Source organism: Dysidea avara, chromosome 9 (assembly GCF_963678975.1).
Source record: "Dysidea avara chromosome 9, odDysAvar1.4, whole genome shotgun sequence".
Taxonomy (NCBI): domain Eukaryota; kingdom Metazoa; phylum Porifera; class Demospongiae; order Dictyoceratida; family Dysideidae; genus Dysidea; species Dysidea avara.
The window spans coordinates 30,549,906-30,570,446 of record NC_089280.1 but is presented as its reverse complement, the minus strand read 5'-3'; the positions used below and the strand labels follow the sequence as shown (position 1 = coordinate 30,570,446).

Genomic DNA, 20,541 nt, shown 5'->3' with positions numbered 1-20,541 from the left:
ATGTTCCGTGAAACAAAAATGTTCTTAGATCTTGTGTGCGCACACACGCATGCGTCACGCAATTATTAAAGTTTCGTGCAATCAGCAGTACTGCAGATTGCACGAATCTTTAAAAATTGCGTGACGCATGCGTGTATGCGCACACAAGAATTAAAAACGTTTTGTTTCACGGAACAAGTTGCTTACATTAGGAATCTTAGTCCCCGACATCAGCAACCTATTCCGTGAAACAAAATGCTTTTAAATCTTGTGTGCGCACACACGCATGCGTCACGCAATTTTTAAAGTTTCGTGCAATCAGCAGTACTGCAGATTGCACGAATCTTTAAAAATTGCGTGACGCATGCGTGTGTGCGCACACAAGAATTAAAGTGTTTTGTTTCACGGAACAAGTTGCTTACGTTGGGCATCTTAGTCCCCGACATCAGCAACCTGTTCCGTGAAACAAAATGTTTTAAAATCTTGTGTGCGCACAGACGCATGCGTCACGCAATTTTTAAAGATTCGTGCAATCAGCAGTAAGCATGAAGCGCGTACCGCGTATCAATTATTTAACAGTGCACTATTTAGAATGTGCATGAGCATATGTTGACAAGAAAGTTGTTTTTTTGTTACCTGGGTTAGTATTATGATTCTGCTGACGTAAGAAAGTTTATCTGTTTCGTTCGTAAGTCATTCAGGTGCAATTCGTTAATGGAGAACTTTCAAGCAAAGACGCGGAAAAACATCCCGCCAAGCAGACCACTGAAGACGTAACACTTCTCATCAACCCTGCGTCTACTAAGAATGAGCCTAGACCAGATGAAGACGTTGTAGAAAATAGTAAGACAGTATTAAAAAACACCGCATAAATTATACTATCCGCCAATTAACAGAGGAGGCGGAATCAGTTAGTTATATTGGGGAAGAAGTGGAGCCATTACCAGATAAGCCATTACAACTGGTTCGGCCTGACCCTCAGTCACACAGGAAGCTGGTGTTGGTGGAGGAGAATGTTAAGCATCTTCACTACATCAAGGGAGCTGTAGCTGTTGTAGTAGTGGTGGGAAAATTCCACAGTGGAAAATCTTTCTTGCTCAACCAACTGATGGGAAAGCAGCACGGGTTTGGGATAGGACCCTCTGTGAGACCACAAACTATGGGCATATGGATGTGGGGAAAAGTAATGATTGTTTAATAAATCACTGTTGTTTTTGAAGTACGATTTAGCCAATGGAGACCACCAAGAATTCAGGAGAGAAGTTGTCAATAATATTTTTAGACACAGAAGGTCAGCACAGTATCAATGATTCATCAAGAGTTTCATGTGTTTTAAATTGTGTAGGGTTTGCTGCTAACAACATATCAGAGAGTTATGATGCTAAAATATTTGCTGTGTCGACTTTACTAAGCTCTTACCTTATCTACAACTCTGTGAAGGTGTGTGTGTGTGTGTGTGTGTGTGTGTGTGTGTGTGTGTGTGTACACTCATGTGTCAGTGTGTACACTCATGTGTCAGTGTGTACACTCATGTGTCAGTGCGTACATGTGAGATATGTACAAAAGCATTTTTTGTTGATTGCTGTCCAGAGCCTGAAATTATGGTCAGACACATCTGCCATTTTCTGACCATTTTTGGCTAATGCCTGAACACTTATATTTTTTTTTGTACAGTACTATTGAGTATATCCAACCAAATACCATTAGCCTAAATATTTTGAGGGGGAAATTTTTGCTGGTTTCGTGCTTTCAGGGTTTACCAGTGAAAATTTTATCCTTGAAATATTTATACCTCCACATAGTCTAATACATTTTGGGAGTGTTTGCAAATCAGCGAAAATTTTGTTTTTAGCAACATTGCTCAACCTCGAAAAATCCTCGAAATATTTAGGCTATACGGTAGCAGAATTTGTCAGATCATTTCCAAAACACAATTGCAGACCCTGCTGTCCAGGCGGGTGTCTGTATTTAACGGATCGGCGGATCACGTGATATGCATGCTCAACTCGATTTTGAGCACTGGGAAATATTTATACCCTAGTGTAACATACAGCATACTGTAGAATTTATATTTTATCCACAGGTAGGAAGCCTGAAGAGATTTCAATCGATACTATATAACCATAGGTCCTTTACACAGATATAACTATAATAGTTAGAGCGCGCGCATATTAAAAATTTAACACACGTACAGAGTAAGATTATTTTAATTCACCTTAAAACATCACTGATGTATTCTTTAGACTAGTTCTGTATTGCAAAAACGAACGACAATAGATACACGCCAACATATTAGAAGCCTATTCACACGTGAGTGTGCTATATTTAGAACACGCTAATCCTACTAGAGTCGAATACAGGGAGTCAGAAACATACAATTCTCTGAGTTACTTGTCCGAGCTAACAATAATTACAAAAATTCAACAGTCATTAAATAATAACAAGTTGAAAAAGGTTGATCAAATAACTATACTTGTCTGTAAAGTAATCTTGCCGGACAAATATAACTAGTCAAACATCAGTTAACTTGAAAGTAGTGACGCAGAAAATCTCGATGTTCTGGTTGAAGTTTCGCATCCACATCTGGTGGAATCTGCAATGATTGGGGGAAAAACGAAGGATCTTTTATCCATATACACTCAGGGTTGGCATGATAATGCACTGTTGTTTTTTTGGAAAATGGGATATTTGTATGTGGATTTGTAATTTGTCTTGTTTCTTCATGTGCAATGCAGATATTGTAGGGAGGGGGTGGTATATCTGGATCATGGCAATAGCTCAACCTGCAACCTGCACAAATACGGATTTGTTTCGTTAAAAACTTTAACAGGTAGGGTTGTGAACCATGTGGAGAGTACTGAGAACTGTACTGAGAGCCATGTGGAGAGTACTGAGAACCGTACTGATCATGAGAACCATGTGGAGGGTACTGAGAACCATGTGGAGAGTACTGAGGAAAGTAGTGATGAGTTGGGTACACAGAAGCTGATGGATAAGAACTAAAACCAAAATTCATAGTAGAACCCATGTACATATCATTTGCCACTGTTGTCTGAATGTTTGTAACACAGGTTGTACGATCATGAGTGCTAACGGGTGCTGTAACTGCTACTCCTTGTTCTCCCTCTTCGACTACGCTTAGGAACACTACCTTTCTGCCCAGCCACTCCTTTGGGCAACCCCAACATGGCCAGTGATTCAATATCTGGTGAGTTCGACTGCTTTTTCCACCATTCACAAAATTTGACCAATTTGCAAGCTGTTTCAGCAGCTGCCACAATGTGTTGGCAAATCTTATATGTGGAAAAACGAGGACAGATTCCACTACATGTGAACTGATTAGAAGGCTTGGATACAACATGATGCGGTTCATTGTGTTCACTTGCAACCATCCTGTGAGAAGAGGTGCCAGTAGGAATCCGTGCAGTGTCAATAAGCGATTTGTAGTCCACAGAAAGTGGATTTTCTTCTGGTTGCTCTTCTACTGTCAACTCTTCTGGCAACTCCTCATGTACTTTCATTCCTAAGGGTTCAGAGTAAACCTTCTTCAGATGTATCTTCTGGGCTTTCTCACTCATTCCAAACCACTTGTCTGAATCTACTTCTAAATACTTGTATTCTTCTCGAAAGCGCCATCGATCAGTTCTGATTACTGCTTTTCGCAAAAGACTTTCCTGAGATTGAACAAAATCGTACATCTTCTCAACAAAAGATCGAAATTCCTGCTCTTTATATTCAGTGCGACATTTTAGGACATTATTCAGGGATTCAGACATGTTTGTGTAATAATGGTCAGGTTCTCTACCCAAACCAGCCTTTTTACGAATATCCGGCAGCATACATTTAACAACAACATCGGCCTTCTCTGATTGAAACCAACTGTAAAACTCTGGTTGAAATAATTTACCACGCGGAACACAGCGGTGTGAACTTTCAAATGTATCCCATCTTTGTTTCAACAAGGAAAGCTTCTCTCGGAAATCTGCCTCATTATCAGCATCAACTAGCCCTTGATATTTATCTGAGCCTATTTGAACTCCCATGACATCATGGATTATTTCTTTTATGACATGTGAAGGAAACTGAAGTTGCTTTAGTTTATCTTCAATATTACGCTGGAAATGTGTGAAACAGCGAAGGTGAATGGCATTAGGAAAGCTTCCACAAAAGGCCTCATAAAGTGGTCCTTCTCCATCAGTGCCAATGGCTTTGACATTCTTCAATGAAGGACGTAACCCAATAATTTGGGAGACAAAGTAGTGGAAACTACTAAATTTTAGGCTTTGGTGGACTAGCATTGCTCCCATATAAATGGGAGATTTTCCTGTTCTTTTAGCTACTAGCATCTGTAATGGGAAAACAATTGGGGTAACAAAAAACTTTCCCAATTTGAATGTGGGATCGACTCCCATTGGTACAAATGCTGTCGGATCAGTACAATTTCTCATCATCTCATCTAATTGTTGATCAGTAGCTAGTATACACATGGGTTCCGGTGCAGCTTGAACAGATCTTACAAAATCTTGACCACTCCCACTCATACCAGTCTTGCACAATTCCATGGCTTCTGCTAATTGACAATCACCCCCCTGTTTCATTTTTAATTGTCTTCTGATGTTACAAACTTGTTGAGTGTTTCTGAGACGAGAACCACTGGACTTCTGGCCAACAATATCACCAGTTTCCTTATCAATTGCTTCAACAGTAGCCACAGGACCCAATTTACCTGACAATTCCTTCATTCGTTCCATGGTACTAGGTTGCGTGCGCTTATATGGTGTACTGCTCTTTGAATTGCCATGGGGTGGCTTGTATATAGGGTGTTCATTTCCAGTAAAATAGTACTGCACCATAGCCAAATTGATTGTTTTCCCATTGTGATCTAAAGAAATTTAAAATTTCACATTAAAAATTGACAGCTTAAAAGGCTTACCACAAAGCGTAAATATGATTTTTCTGAAATCAGGACAAGCATGATGTATGAAATATGTACGAGTAAGTTGATATTGCCCCTGGACCATAGTGGCTGATTTGACGTCTTTGCCTCGAACTAGAATACTGATATTTCCCTCTCTAACAGCAACTATCACACACCGTACTCCATTATTCTTCCATGAGCCACTGTCATCTGCTCTCAAATCGGCTGCACGCTTCAATTTTGCTTGATTTACCAGGAATGTACAATTGTGTTCAATACCAGTAGGAGTGCAATAGCAAACAGTGTCAAGAGAAGCTGTATTATTCAGAAGTGCATCAACAATTTTATGCACATTGTAGGTGTGTGCATTCCACTCAAACACCGGAAGTGATTTATTTTCCTGATAAAAACGTCCTTTCTTCTTCCTGTAACGATGCACACATATAAACACCATTGTTGTATAGCAATGCTTACCCAACACTATTAACTTCATCACAATCCTTCTGTTCTTCCAGGCCGTCATCACTATTGCTAGATTCATCACTATGAAAATTCAATTTCAAGTCATGAAATATTATCAAACAAGCCAGGAACCTTAATATGTGTCTTTGTAAGACCTTGGGCCGCTTCTGCTCTTCCTGGACATCATCGCTGTCTGAGGCACTAAAATCATCACTATAAAATTTTAATCCATCAATTCCAAGAAATGAAACAAACTCGGTACCTTAGTGTGTTTTTCAAGACTTTAGGCCGCTTCGGTTGATGATCATCATCGCTCGACTCATCGCTATAACGAAATGAAAAATCCAAGGATATAATGGAAATACGCAGTTTATTAACTCACGTTGATAATGTCAAATCCACATCAACAGCTGTAGTACGAATATTTTCATTATCACTCGCCATGTGGTACTTCTAAGTATAGCGCACTGACACGGGCCATGTGGTACTTCTAAATATAGCGTACTCACGTGTGATTAGGCTTCTAGCACACTCACGTGTGAATAGGCTTCTAATATGTTGGCGTGTATCTATTGTCGTTCGTTTTTGCAATACAGAACTAGTCTAAAGAATACATCAGTGATTCAGTTTTAAGGTGAATTAAAATAATCTTAATAATCTTACTCTGTACGTGTGTTAAATTTTTAATACGCGCGCGCTCTAACTATTATAGTTATATCTGTGTAAAGGATCTATGGTTATATAGTATCGATTGAAATCTCTTCAGGCTTCCTACCTGTGGATAAAATATAAATTCTACAGTATGCTGTATGTTACACTAGGGTATAAATATTTCCCAGTGCTCAAAATCGAGTTGAGCATGCATATCACGTGATCCGTTGATCCGTGATCCGCTAAATACAGACGCCCCGTCCAGGCATGGGGCAAATTACATTGAATAGTATTTAAGTAAAGAGTACTTTTGAGATTTACTTAAGTACCGTATAGAGGGAAACTTTGGTGGGGTAAACTTTGGCGAAAAGCAAGCTAAATTGCATTTGGCGAAATAAACTTTGGTGAATTCAAGCCAACCTTTAGCTATAAATATGTTAACCTCAGACGCTACGTAAACTTTGGCGAACTTTTAGCATATCGCCAAATTCATCCCCACCAAAGTTTCCCTCTATGTGGTATAAGTAACAAGTACATATGACTTTCAAGGTTATGTACTTAAATACAATGCAAGTACTATTTAGACTTAACAAGTACACATTCAAGAGAAATTACAGTTGAACTACACTTATCACTTAGTGTTCAATTGTGTATATATGTGTAGTTTCTACAAACATCGACTGTTCGAAACTGGCATGATAAGTGGTGTATTCAAAGAGTGAATGCCATTAACTTTTTTTTGCTATGCAGTGGTGTGAAAAATTGATACCATGATAATTTCACATTGCAAATACACAAATCATCACATTTATGAAAATGAACTTAAACCCCAGTGCGTGGGAGTATCAAAGCGCCGCACTGGGTTATAACTACCATACAGCTAGACAGAGCGGCGCTGCTACTGTACGATATATTAGTTATCACCCAGTGATAACTAACTTATCACCCTGTTGCGGAGCCACTCAGTCTCTTTTGTGACATCATAATAACCGCGAATGGCATTGTTTATCAATGGAACAAAGAGCCAAATAAGGAAATATTGATACAAAACACACCAATACAGCACTTAAAACTACCTAAATCTTACAAGAAAACTGTTAATCCTTTACACAATAACACTACAAGTTACCAATACGATAGTTTAACAAATGTCAAGAATAGTACGTGACAATTTTCGCTCCAGCAATCACTCCCAACAGTCACTATGGTGAAGAACTAACTTCCTCTAGCTTCATCGTTCTATCTTGGACTATGGTATAGCCACTTGTTGGTCTTTATTTTTCTCTTGCACACCACGTGACACCACTATACCAATTTCTGACGAAGGCGAATCGTACCTGGAACCGCTGCTTCATAACACCGCCCTTCGCTACAGTTTAGTAGGCAGTATGTAAGGTCTCTCTTTTGGCTACGAAGTAGAATCTCCACACAATTCGGACGAAATCTTGAGCACAGTGACAGGAACTCAAACCGGAACTTAATTTACTACCCGTAAACTTCTGCGCACTCCCGCGCACTGGGATATAAAACAGTTATATCCCGTATACTCGGATGATATCATTGTTATTACACTTGTCCTCGGCTCCGCCTCGGACTCGTGTAATAACAATGATATCACCCTCGTACCGGGATATAACTATAACTTGTCAGACTACAGTTAGCTGTGCTATTAGATACTTTCAAGTATGGAATGTTTTTACAAATATTGATTTTCTTGATCAACCAACCTGAAATCAACTGTAGGTAGAGTAGAGGAACTCAGGTGAGTCCTTATTGCACTTCGACCATTAATTCCAATGTCAGCTTCTGCATTTCACTTGTATATGCAGCTCTATGCACATATGAAAGGACTTCATTTTACTTCATGTACTTCAAAGTACTTATACGTAAGTACTTCAAGTACCTTAAGTACATTGCTTAGGACTTACTGTAAGAATACATTACATTTGTACAAAAAGTGTTGACTTACTGTAAGTATAGTACAAATACATTACAAAAAGGAAGCATGTACATGTAAGTACAAGTACTCTAAAAGGTATACTTGAGTGCACTTAAGTAAGTACAAGTACCAATGTACTTCACCCCAAGCCTGCTGCTATAAAATACTTTTTCACATATAGATTATTGATCAAGGAGATATTGACTATCTTGAGCTACTAGCCAGACGCACACAAGTAAGTCATAGGAGTACATCGATAACATGTTACCTGTAATGTTCCACAGTTGTTTGCCCTACGCTCACAAGTTAGTCACACTCATAGGATTGAGGAGTTCAATCATGATCTGTTGAAATTCCCTCCTTTATTGTGGGTATGTCAGTGTGTGATGTAATGTGGTGTCATAGTGTAGGCTTATCACCTATTTAAAAGTATCAAGAAATGCTAGTTTTAAGTATTCAGTGTATTGTAGCGCTTGCCAATGGTTGAAGCTATGCATACCAAATTTTCACATGTTTTATACCAATTCCTTTCCTTCCAGAGCATCCACTGTACAAGTAGCCAACAGCTAAGTTTCCTGCCATTTTAGATAGTTTTGGCATATGGATGAATAGGCCAAGTTATTGGCCAAGTTATCATCTGAAAACTGGCTAAAATGAGAGGACATTTACAGCACAGGTCTTTATTCAGCACATGGAGAGCCACATACAGCCATCCCCAGGCTGGCCAGAGCTCTGTATAGGGTCCCAGACCGCTTGTACGGATAGCCACTGTGCTTGGGAAAAGCAGACCACTCAATTGGAAATTTATTCTTGTGTTCTTGAAAAAATATCAAATCTGCTGTCATAGACAATAAGTTCAGTTTTTCCAGACCCAGACACATGCAGTATATTGTTTTTTGTTTTTTTTTGTGGGGGATCACATTGATTCATTTACAAGCGAGTAGAATAGTTTTAATGAGAAGTAATAAAATTGAAGTGCAGTATTTGTGTAACTGCACTTTTATAAAATTTGTATGTGTACGTAGCATGCATTGCGGATGTTATTTCCATCGGTGTATGTATGTAGGTGGTACAAGATTTTGTACAAGTTACAGTAGAGGCTAATAGCCCCAGGGAATGGTTACTGTCACTAATGGCAACCTCATCACGTGAGGCTGAATATGAGATCAACCTGTTGGGTGAGTCACATTGGAGCAATGTGATTGGTTAAAATTTCCCCACAGGAATGTTTGAATCGGTCAACTGCCATACATTGTTTCTCCCGGCAACCAAGAAAAAGTTGTTACAAGATTTATCAACGGTAGGTTTTTTGTAGGGATGCTGTAGTGTAGTCATGAAATACAACGTAAAATTCCATGACATAATGCTGTTTATGTGTTTGCATATAAATTGCATGCAAATTTGGCTACAGTCACTGGGCACAAAACTGCCCACATTTTTAACATAGTAAATTTAAAAATCATGAGATATGTGTGCTAATCAATCACAGTACAACATCCATGTTATGAAATATCACATAAAAATCATGCTCTTCGTGCATAGATTTATATGTGTTTCTGGTCCATTAATAGGCATCAGAAAATGATTTAACACCAGAGTACAGAGAGGAGAGAGACAAGTTACTGGAAGAACTTACAAATGGCATCACACCAAAGGAGAAAAATGGTATTCTATTTTGTTGCAGTGTTAGAAATAAGAGCCCAGCTGTTTTTGGAAGATAGTTTTTTTTAATGGTTAGCTTCCCTGTACTGAGAATCTATGATAAATTTGTTCAGCCTAAATGATTTTGGTTGGCAGTTATACAGAAATGACCAATGGCAGTCTGTGATTTGTAGCACTGGTTGTTATACTGTATTTATTTGTAAGGTTTATAGAGCCACATTTGGGGCAAGTGGCCAATGTTAGCTATGTACATATATTTGGTGTACTTGACTGTAATTCATGAAATATAGTGTAACTTTAAAAGTCCACTGAGGATATATATTTCACCTAAACTAAGGGAGTTGTTTTCATTATTCCATTATTTCACATCAGTAACATGTGATAATATCAATGTGTATACATATGTTCCGGACACTTGATGTTCTGTAATATCATGATGATGTGTACTCCACAGGTCAGGCCATTAGTGGTCCCCAGTTGGCTACACTGTTAGAGATTTTAGTGACGGCAGCTAATGAAGGATCACTTGCTGAGGTGAGATAGTTCAGTTAATTTGCATTCTACATTGTTAGTAGTGAGTCAGCCATGTAGTTTGTGTGTCACATTTTGCACTGCTGAAGTTTTGTTAGATCCAATCAAAACAGTTGGCCCATTAACACAGCAAGATGTGAGACAGCTACAGTGCAACTGTTTCTGAGACACATGTTGTTTTTTGCTAGAAATGTAGAACATGTTACATTCTGCCAGCCAACAAAAAATATTGATAAAGTTACCAGACAGTACCCACTACAAAATGAACAGTTGGCAACTATATACACTCTAACACAAGTCATATGATTACAATACACTGTTTCATGTTTACTGCTATCATTACCAGATTCCTGGTCGCTGGGAGATGATGGTGGGTCGACTGAGACAAAGTGCTGAAGAGGATTGTGTGCTGTTCTATGATGCTGAAATGTCTGCCATTCATCGACTACATCAGCATGGTAGGTGTAATGTGTGTGGTGTGGTTATTACTACTGCTGTGTTTGTGTAGGTCCCATTAATCCTGTGGAACTGGAGGTAAGTGTGTTGATTTTGTCAAGAGTTCATAATAGTTGTATGGAGGAGTGTGTGTAATGTTGTGTGTACACGCATGCACGTAGTGTGGTCAACCCCATACACTTTCACTTGTGAGACATGGTACAGTCTTGCAGGGTACTAGTCCTGCCCTTAGGAGGATTTTCCTGCACTGACTCCTTGCACCTGAGTAGTACTGAAGTGGCCCAGTATTTCACTGGGTAGGTGTAACCATGTGTACAACAGCTGGAGGCTTTGCTTTTTTTGTACACATAATATGTGACCATCTCAGCGAAAACCTGTCTAGTAGGTACAGGCATGCATATTGAGAAAAATGAAATTTTAAAAATTTGGTGAAGTTACGCATGTTACAAAGAAAATTTTATGCAAGTTTTAATTGAGCCATTACTCAGGAAAGGAAGTGTTAAATTGATTAAATCTATATACAGTGTACCATCTTATTTGCCTACTCCTGTGGAGTTTGAAAATCATTGTCTCATTTCTGTAGCTCCAATAGTTTGTGTATCACATGCATTTGTTTATGAAATCATTGCCGTTTCTTCAATAAAACTGCCTTCATTACACCTATGTGCAAGTAACTGCAGGGCTAAAACTATACCTTGGCTGATCTGCCAATCCATGGTGAACACTGTAAGACAAATCCCAACTTTGTAGACTAATCCAAACAAAAGTTATGGCTTCTAATGTAAGCACCTGTAGTTTATTTTTAGTATAGTCTCTGTACAAATCAATTTCCTTGCTTTTCCTACTTTCTAGCGTTGTAATTCCAAAGCTACTCACCATAATCGATTGAAATTTTGGTGAACCATTCCTTGGAGTATGCAGATAATGCTGAGAAAATAAAAATAAATTTGGAAGTTGTGCAAACTAGACGGATTTTTGCTGAGATGGTCACATATAGTAGTGTAGCATATTTGTGTGTGCACATGCCTTGAACTACACATACACTGAAACTATGTACATGTCTTATAGGGTTGGCATGAGGAGTCACACAAGAAAGCAGAGTCACTACTTAAGCAACTTCTACTGGGGTAAACCACCAATCATATCACAGCGTTAGCTGTAACGCGTGCTCATAGGCTGGATGATGCAATTAATGTTGCCGTGGAGACCATTACTAAGGCAGTAGAGGAAAGATACGAGAGAACACGAGATGTTAATGAGAAGAAGATACAACTGAAATGTGGAGATGTTCAAAGAAGAGCTGAGGTGAATATTCAATACTATAAGTGATACAAATCAACATGTTTTGAGTAGATCAACATGTTTTGAGTAGACCAACCATGTTTTGAGTAGCCAATTTACCATGTGGCCAACTCTAATAATTCATAATTTTCTTTAATGCTAGTACTCAAACGGATTTAAGTAGCAATAATGGTATTTGAGTACTCGTTAAGATCACACAACCCATTTACCATACTGTACTTGTCAGGACCGTGGATACTTTAATATAGTGTATGTATCATTGCTGGTACTTAAAATGGTATGGTCCCAGTATATAACATAGATACTGCTATTCTACCCTTGTACATGCAAGCAGCTCCTTGAGTACCCAGTTGTTAACACTAGAGGGTACTAAAATACTAAAAGTATATAATGTGGTATATTTTATGTATTCACATTTTGACTGCCTGATATATTGTTAGCTATTAGCAGAGGAAGAATTGGAGAAAGTCAGTTTGCCAGTGAAGTCCAGCTCCTTCCGAGACATGCAGAGAGATGTTAAGAAACAGAGTGTCACTTTCTTTGAGTGAGTACATGGGTCACAGTATGATTTTGCAGTCTGAGCATATTGTGTGTTAATGTGTGCTGTATACAGAGCATATCTATGTGGTGTTTTTATTGCTTGTACTGTTGTGTGTAGACGCCAGCTTGTTAACCTACAAGAACATACAGCCTATAGGAGACACTTGGAGCACCTGGAGGTGTGTAGTGTAGTGTAGTGTGTGGTACGCAAATGCTTGCTTGTATGTAGCATATATATTATGTAGCATATAATATATTAATATGTTATGTGTTGGTAGAATGGGTTGGAGAATATTTGTGACACATACACTCTGAAGAACAACGATGCTTTGGAGGAGATCTTAACAAAAGCCACTGATGCTGCTATTGGTAAGTGCACCTTGAATGTGTATAGTCGTGTGTGTGACAGTGTGTGTGTGTGTGTGTGTGTGTGTGTGTGTGCGTGCGTGCGTGCGTGCGTGCGTGCGTGCGTGCGTGCGTGCGTGCGTGCGTGTGTGTGACTGTGCACAGTGACTGTGCACAGTGACTGAAGTATGGATTAAATGTGTGCAAATCAGATGCTTGTTTTTAGTTTTTTTTATCACTGTGATCCCTATTTGCATGTAGGCTATCTTCCTTTCTCTGTTTCTCTCCCCCAGCTAAGTTCAAGGAGGGGATGAAGAACACTAACAGGATTCCTCGTACTGCAGACCAATTTGAACATGTCACTGAAGCTGCCACTGATAGTGCACTAAAGGTATGTGTCTGTAAGCAGGGAAACCTCTGCACCAAATGCTCATATAAATCATCACGCAAGTTGTGTGGTGTGGGTGCGTCTGTGTGTGTGTGTGTGTGTGCGTGCGTGTGTGAGTGCGTGCGTGTGTGTGTGCGCATACACTTGCAACCTTTGTAAGCACTTTAAAAAAGCATCTCTTAAAATCACATTTTATTGGTATTGGACAAAACACTTGTGGTTTTATCATAAAATTTGGAATTTTTGACCACTACAAAACTGCAGGAAAATTAACAACCTGAAACTTTTTCATTGACAATAAATATTCTGTGTGTGCAGTAAAAATGGAATTTGGCTTAGGAAAAAGTTGGCAAATTTGCTCTTTAAGTATCAAAGTGTACATTATGTGGTCATAGAACATTGTGTCATTTGTACTGCTGTATTCTAGGTGTTTAATGCGGAGAGTCGGATGGCTAATGATGAGAAACTATTTTCACCATATTTGGCATTATTCAAGGTATGGCTGCTGCATGGTGTTGAGGGTGTGTCTAGTGTTGCTGCATACAGAACAGATTAGAGGAGGAGCTTGGGCAGTTAAGAGGGGACAACGAACGACTGATCATTTCACAGTGTGAAACACAGGTCAGATATTGTGTGTACTAGTGTATATGTAGACATGTGTGTATTGTTGTATTTCAAGAGATATAAATTTCATGCATACTTGGGTTGCCCTCAAAGTTTTTGTCCTCAATTTTTTGTGGTAGTAAGCTGTATAATTGTATAGCACAATGGAACTGCAACCCATCTAAAATAAATAGTAATTCTTTACCCTTGACCAATATTACTAGCAGTGATTCAGAAATTTTTATCCCATGAATTCTGTGAAATCAGTCTTTCACAAAAGGTGAAATATCTCACTATAGGGTAAATGGTATTAGGGTTGTTGCTGTTTCGGTCCCTACTAAACTTGCAGGGCCGTCCAAAAAATCTCAAATTTGGTATGAAGACTAGTGGTACATTCTGCTCAGCCATTTATATAGTATAGTTTGAAATTAATGATTGTGGGTTTTAGTTTTAGGTGAATTTTACTGTCTGTCACCCTTTATTTTTTGTGTGTACATGTCATAGTCCTATAATGTTTGGTTGTACAGTAACTAGAGGTGTACTGATACATATCATATCGGTGGCCAATATAGAAATTTCTATTATATTGGTGGGAGCTGATATTGCTGCTAAAAACCGATATGATACACCGATACACAACTGAACTATCTTGAGGACACTGTCCAATGATCAAGCCACATTTTAAACCCTATTATTTAGCTAACAAGGATGGGAAACAGTATTTATCTTCTGTGTCTAAAAGCAGTATGCTGTACGAAGCCATCTAAGTGCATATGTAATCACGGTTGTCACAAAGCTTACCAATAGTGGTGGGCCTGGGGAAACAGCAATAAGATGAACCAAGAGCACAGCATAAAACAATCAGCCATCTCTGCAAGCCATTAAAATGCGGAGTAATCCAGACTAATCTGGACTAATCTTGGCAGGGGCATGTATTGAAAATATTTGTGGGTGTCTTATAGTCTGAGCTGTCAATAGAGGCCACACCACCACGGGTAACCAAGCATAGCTAATAATCTTAAGACTATCTTCTGTAGAACAAAGAACATGGCATATGTGGTTCCTCAAATACAAGCTAAATTGGAAATTTTAAAATGGGAATAGGGATCGCTGAAAAAGCCACAAAACAAGAAGGGATCGCTGGGATGGTAATGTAAACCACAAATCCCTATTTTGACTCTGTCATAAATCTTTAGTTACATGCTCTGTCATTTTGAAGTGAGTCAAAATAGGGATTTGTAGTTTACATCACCACCGACAGAGAGTCAAAATAGGGATTTGTGGTTTACATTACCACCCCAGCAATCCCTTCTTGTTTTGTGGCTTTTTTCAGTGATCCCTATTCCCATTTTAAAATTTCTAATTTTTTATTCATCTGGTTTGTGTACTTTTTATTAATCCAGTAATGGGTCATGAGATTTCTTTTACTGATAATAAAGACTGTTGTGAATAGTGTAATTTTGCATTCTGCATAGTAATGCCGTCAACATTTCAGTACACACATGAAACTGAACAAATTGCAATGTGCATACAGACTGAGGGTCTCCTAATATGAGCTATTACGTTATACTGGTGCCTTTAATAGCTGTCAAATTCAGTGCAAGGATTGTTGTTATACACTTGACTGCAGTATACATCAGGGTGAATTCCCTTCAGGCTGGAAGGGGGCATATGTAACACCAGTATACAAGAAAGGCCAGCATACTAATCCATCAAACTATAGACCTATATCATTGACTGCAAGTTGTTGGAACATAGCTATCTGCTCCTCAGCAATATCTTCTTACGCTATTGACTACAATATCATGTGTACAAATTAACATGGATTGATAATAAAGACTGTGGTAAATAGTGTAATTTTGAATTCTGCATAGTAATGCCATCAACGTTTCAGTACACACATGAAACTGATCAATTTGCAATGTGCATACAGACCGAGAGTCTCCTAATATGAGCTACAATTTACATTACTGGTGCCTTTAATAGCTGTCAAATTCAGTGCAAGAATTGTTGTTATACATTTGACTGCATTACCGTGAGGGAAACTTTGGCGCTGTTAAAATTTGGCGATTGACCATGAATTTGCTAAATTTTCCCCATCCAAATATTTTGGTGGCGAAGAAAATAGCAAACCAAGCCTCGAACTAATCAATTTTCTACTCAACCAAGGGATGGTGGGCCAGGCATTACGCTAGAGCCAAGCCTGCCTCGACTACCTCACTAGGTAGCTAGTTACTGTACACGTGGTATCCTCAAACTTCACCTTGAAACGGGAATGACAAGTATAGCGACTCCTACCATGTTAAGTACGATATTCACTATTCCAGATGGTGTAGATCTACTGTCTATATAGTATTACCTTTTAGTTGGTAGCTAACTCCAGGCGGCGAATTGCTGAGAGGCGTGGCACTCTAGTTCTTGCTTCAGGCACAGCGATTAGTGATCTAATTAATTCAATACGGCGTGCGCTTTGCTAACAATTCGCCAAATTTTATTTCGCCAACAGTAATATTTTGCTTGATTCGCCAAATTTCCCCCCCTCCAAAGTTTCCCTCCATACAGTATTAGAGTATTTACATGACTGCTCTATTAGAGTATTTAATCTGGATAACCCGCCCACATACAATAATCATGGAGGAAAAAACCACCTTACAACAAAGTCATTAGCCCAGATTAAGCTTCCTGGCCTATACTGAGTTTAATAAAGACAGATTCTATTAGCCACAAGCAGTGCACACCAAAAAACTTAACTTTGAGCACGGTCTTGTATGGCTTCTCGAGTGCAATGGCATTTTGGCAAGAAGAAACGGCTCGGTTTGGGCTGTTTCCATCTGAAAACGAAATCAAAAATAGGTCATGGACACGCACAATGATCCATTCAGCAAGCCTTGCTACTTTTTATCCCAGGATTCTCCTTGTAAACTTTGCTATGTCTGTGAAAGAATAATAATAATAATAATATTATGAATAATAATATGAACAAACTGGCATGTTTCAGTTTTGTCTGAAATACGCATACTGTTTCCTTTTCACTTGATGCTTACTAGTGGACCTATACTCATTGCAAAGAAACACCAGAGGGTTGTTTTGAGTGGAAGGATGCTTTTCAAGGTTGTTTTTAGGTGTGCGTTCTATTAGGATTTTTGCAAAAAACATTGGCGATCCCTATTATGAACCCACTATCATGGTTCATGTTAGCTACTCTTAGTTATATCGGTATAACGGATCAGTATCGTATCGGTTTTAAAATGATTAATCTCATATCGGATCGGTATCAGATTGGTTTAGTTTTCTTATATCGGTACGCCTCTAACAGTAACCCATTAACAGCCACTGCCACCATATGGTGGCATAGCATCATAACTTACCAATAGAATAAATTTTGCTTTGCTATAACGTGTAAAATGTGTTTCATAGCAAGATGTGCTAGTACTGAAGCGGACATGCCCATAGAGGTCTCATCTTTGGGATAATTAGATCCTTCCCAGGCTAGTGTGCATTTGTTATGTGAAGCACAAAGTGCAACCTTTCATAATAGGCGAGTTAATGGTTCTTTGAGTTGAAAAGTGTTACTGTATTGCCTAGAATTACGGCCGGTCTTGTATAAACTCCTGGTCCCGTTTAGTGGCCGGGGGTATACAGCATCATAACAAAAATAAATGCCGGGTCTCAAATAAACGTCTAGTGCAGTCATTATTTTTAACAATTCTGGGCAGTGCAAGGGGCGGTGTTATAAATGATGAAGTGGAGAACATTTTGTAGAGTTCCTTTTAAGCTTGAATCTGTGAAATATGCTGAGGGAAACATCAAGGAGAGTCCAGGAGAGTACCACACCAAGGTATGAAGTTGACTTGTGAATGCTGATCAGGCATATAAACGCCGGTCTTGTATAGTCGTCTGGTTTCGTTTAGTAGCCGGGATAAAAGTTGCTTGAAAGAAATAAATGCCTGGGCCGTAATTCGAGACAATACAGTATTTGATAATGTTATGCATCAATGTAGTCAACAGTCGGTTGCTTTATCCTGCACGTGGCATGGTGGACACAAGTGCATATGTGCATGCACAACAGCAAAAATGGGATAAATCGCAAAGAAACCAGCTGTGGAATGGATTGCATACCCCTGTAAGTAAACTGTATGGAATAATTCTTTGGAGTGTAATACGCCTCTGTAAATAGTTAGTTGGAATTCTGTTGTTTGTTCGGGCTGGTTTTTACCGAAGTTTAGGTTTTGTTGTTAATTGCAGTTACTGTTATGTAAACAAAAGTAACATACGCTTACGTAGTTGACCTCCTTAGTTTATAGCGAGTATTTAGATGTATGGTTACTAAGTAGTTCTGTGTATTGGGTGATTGGTATGACATGATTTGGCAATTTGACCAGTGATTCCTGAGAATTTCCTGTCAATGGGTTAAGGTTAGCTGGAAAAGGAACATGTTGCGCTGAGTTTGTAAAGTTTCTTGGGGAATGCATATGACAGAAATTTCTTTAGATTATTTGGCACCTAATCGAGATGTCATAGTTGAATTTTGAGATCTAAGATGAATAATTATGATGTCATCCTCTTGACAGATATCACTGACTTCATGGTATCCATTTTATTTTATCAGGTGATCAGCTTGGTTGATCAGTTCAGATCTGCTACTGGTCCCAACAAGATCTCCTTGCCAACCAATGATAGTGACCTTGATGAAAAGTAAGCAACTAATGGGAGCCACACCCCTCTAGCTATTAGCTCCTCCCCCATTATTGTGCAGGCTGGATACTGAACGAGCTATAGTGTTGAAGACTTATGATGAAACTCAGGTATTCATTCTGTTACATATATTAATCTGTTGACTGTAAAGTTTGATCATGGGGTGTACACTTTTGGGGAGATTGGCTAGTTTAATCTGGTGACCAGTGTCCAATTTTAGCCTAAATGTTGAGGAATATTTTTTTAAGGGTGAGTAATTCTGCCATAAAAAATTTTGCAGCTTTGCATAGGTCATACAGTGTTATGTACCAAAGTTGTGTCATATGCTACGTACTCAAAAGTTTTGTTTTTCTGATAATATAGTAGACATGTGTACAGTGTTATTTGTAACCTTTGGTGTTTGTATTACAGAAAATGTTTTCAGATACTGATGCATTCTACACTGTACGTGGTCAGCTGGAGGTACGTATGTATGTATCTATCATGTTGTGTTGATCAGTGTGATCTCCTTATAAGGCAAAGATTGAAGAGGTGTGTGTCAAAAGGAGGGAACAAAACATGGAAGCTTATTCTAAAGAGGTCAGAAAGGAATACTCCAATGTCTTGTTAAACTTGTTTTTCAGGTTGAAATTCCTCTCAGCACAGCAAAGAAACTAGTGAAGTTATCAGCAGACAAATACAACACTGAATTTAGTCTCCGTCAATATGTAAGTGTTGCATTTAGACGAGGGAAATTGTGATGAATGACTAATCCTTTATTACATGCATATAGTATCTATCTAAAAGATGGAGGAAGTTGGAAATGTTTTAACTTGTACCTATAATATTATACAAAACTAGCAAACTGTTGGGGGATAATTTACAGGTGCTTGTTAGATTTAGATTGTAAGCTTCAAGATTGTTCTTTTGTGTAAATACTTCCCTGCCAAACAAAGGGTTAATCTTTCACACTATTCTACGTACAGTGGAGAGTCAGTTATCTGAACCCTGATTATCCAAGTATTCGGTTACCTGAACACCAAAGTAACTGCTCAATTAGAGTATTTTGTCAATAAGTGTATGCTTTATTAGAGTAGTTGAACACAGTTCTGAATATAGATCAATGGATGTTTGATTTTACGTACTGATCAATTATATGAACCCCCCTCCCCCCAAAGTAGTTCAGATAATTGTCTCTCCACTGTACGCTCAGCAAAGTGTGGTTGTAAGGCGTGCAACAAGGATGATGAATGGATGGATGTTGTAATGCTCAGGATCTTTTAAAGCTAGCTTCGCATCAACTGTTGTTATCATTTAAACTTCCCTAGGGTATTCCCCCTTCAAGTTTTCTTCAATGTGGTAATATTATTGTATTTGTATTTTCTCATCCACAACAGATGATTACAGTATGCCTACTGAACCTTGATGAAGGGAAAGCCAAACACTGGCCAATCAAATTGAAGCAAGCCATCGTCAGTCACTACGTCAACACAAACACAGACATGCAGATGATGTTAGCTTCAAAGAGAGGACTATGGTCTAGTATCTTAGGATTCTGGCAATGGATATTATGGGTTATTGGTAGCTATAGCAACGGCTCTGTATAGTTGTAGAATATGCAATCTGTATAATATTGTCTTTTTTATTTGCTCACTTTTAAAATGGAAAATATGCTTACTATCCAATAAGTTCACATCCTATTACCACTGATGTAAAAGCTGACACCAAGTCAGTAACCAATATAATATGACTGGATTTTGTGAAATGATACCTTCCAAATTACATGAACTTGAATTGACATAACTTTGTTCTAATAGCTTCTTCTCAATGGTTTAGTTGTGAATGGAATGGTAAAATTTGATGTGCATGGAAAAAAAACTTTTTCCATAAGTTTGGTCACATTTCCACGTATTTTCAGATGGCTATACATTGCATCAAGAGTGAATAATAAAATGATTGTATATACAACCTAACCTACATTTTAAATATTAAAGAAGTGTACACAGCTTTCCCTAGAAAAAAGTAGGGCAGTAAAGTTTTCAATTTGCTGCCAACATCAAAGGCAATTATTTTGTTAATTATATACATTCT

The 20,541-nt window shown here is 38.5% G+C and overlaps 2 protein-coding genes across 2 annotated transcripts; one reads left to right on the top strand and one right to left on the bottom strand.

Annotated features, from left to right (window-relative positions):
* The first annotated feature begins 477 nt into the window (after positions 1-477).
* Positions 478-20,138, top strand: LOC136267033 (guanylate-binding protein 3-like). The gene is made up of 27 exons (XM_066062094.1): positions 478-619; positions 673-822; positions 876-1,162; positions 1,210-1,270; positions 1,325-1,419; positions 8,131-8,184; positions 8,234-8,320; positions 9,016-9,127; positions 9,173-9,249; positions 9,521-9,614; positions 10,066-10,145; positions 10,489-10,600; positions 10,651-10,676; positions 11,667-11,725; positions 11,774-11,903; positions 12,341-12,444; positions 12,559-12,619; positions 12,719-12,809; positions 13,079-13,176; positions 13,601-13,669; positions 13,720-13,794; positions 18,386-18,471; positions 18,533-18,581; positions 18,883-18,933; positions 18,988-19,050; positions 19,095-19,178; positions 19,848-20,138. Exons 1-27 carry the CDS (start codon positions 586-588, stop codon positions 20,055-20,057), a joined length of 2,499 nt encoding a protein of 832 aa, XP_065918166.1. The 5' UTR covers positions 478-585; the 3' UTR covers positions 20,058-20,138.
* On the bottom strand, positions 3,069-5,864 carry LOC136266478 (uncharacterized). The gene is made up of 6 exons (XM_066061492.1): positions 5,742-5,864; positions 5,622-5,684; positions 5,492-5,572; positions 5,372-5,440; positions 4,913-5,322; positions 3,069-4,861 (listed from the first exon to the last, which is right to left on the bottom strand). Exons 1-6 carry the CDS (start codon positions 5,801-5,803, stop codon positions 3,069-3,071), a joined length of 2,478 nt encoding a protein of 825 aa, XP_065917564.1. The 5' UTR covers positions 5,804-5,864.
* Positions 20,139-20,541: the final 403 nt, after the last annotated feature.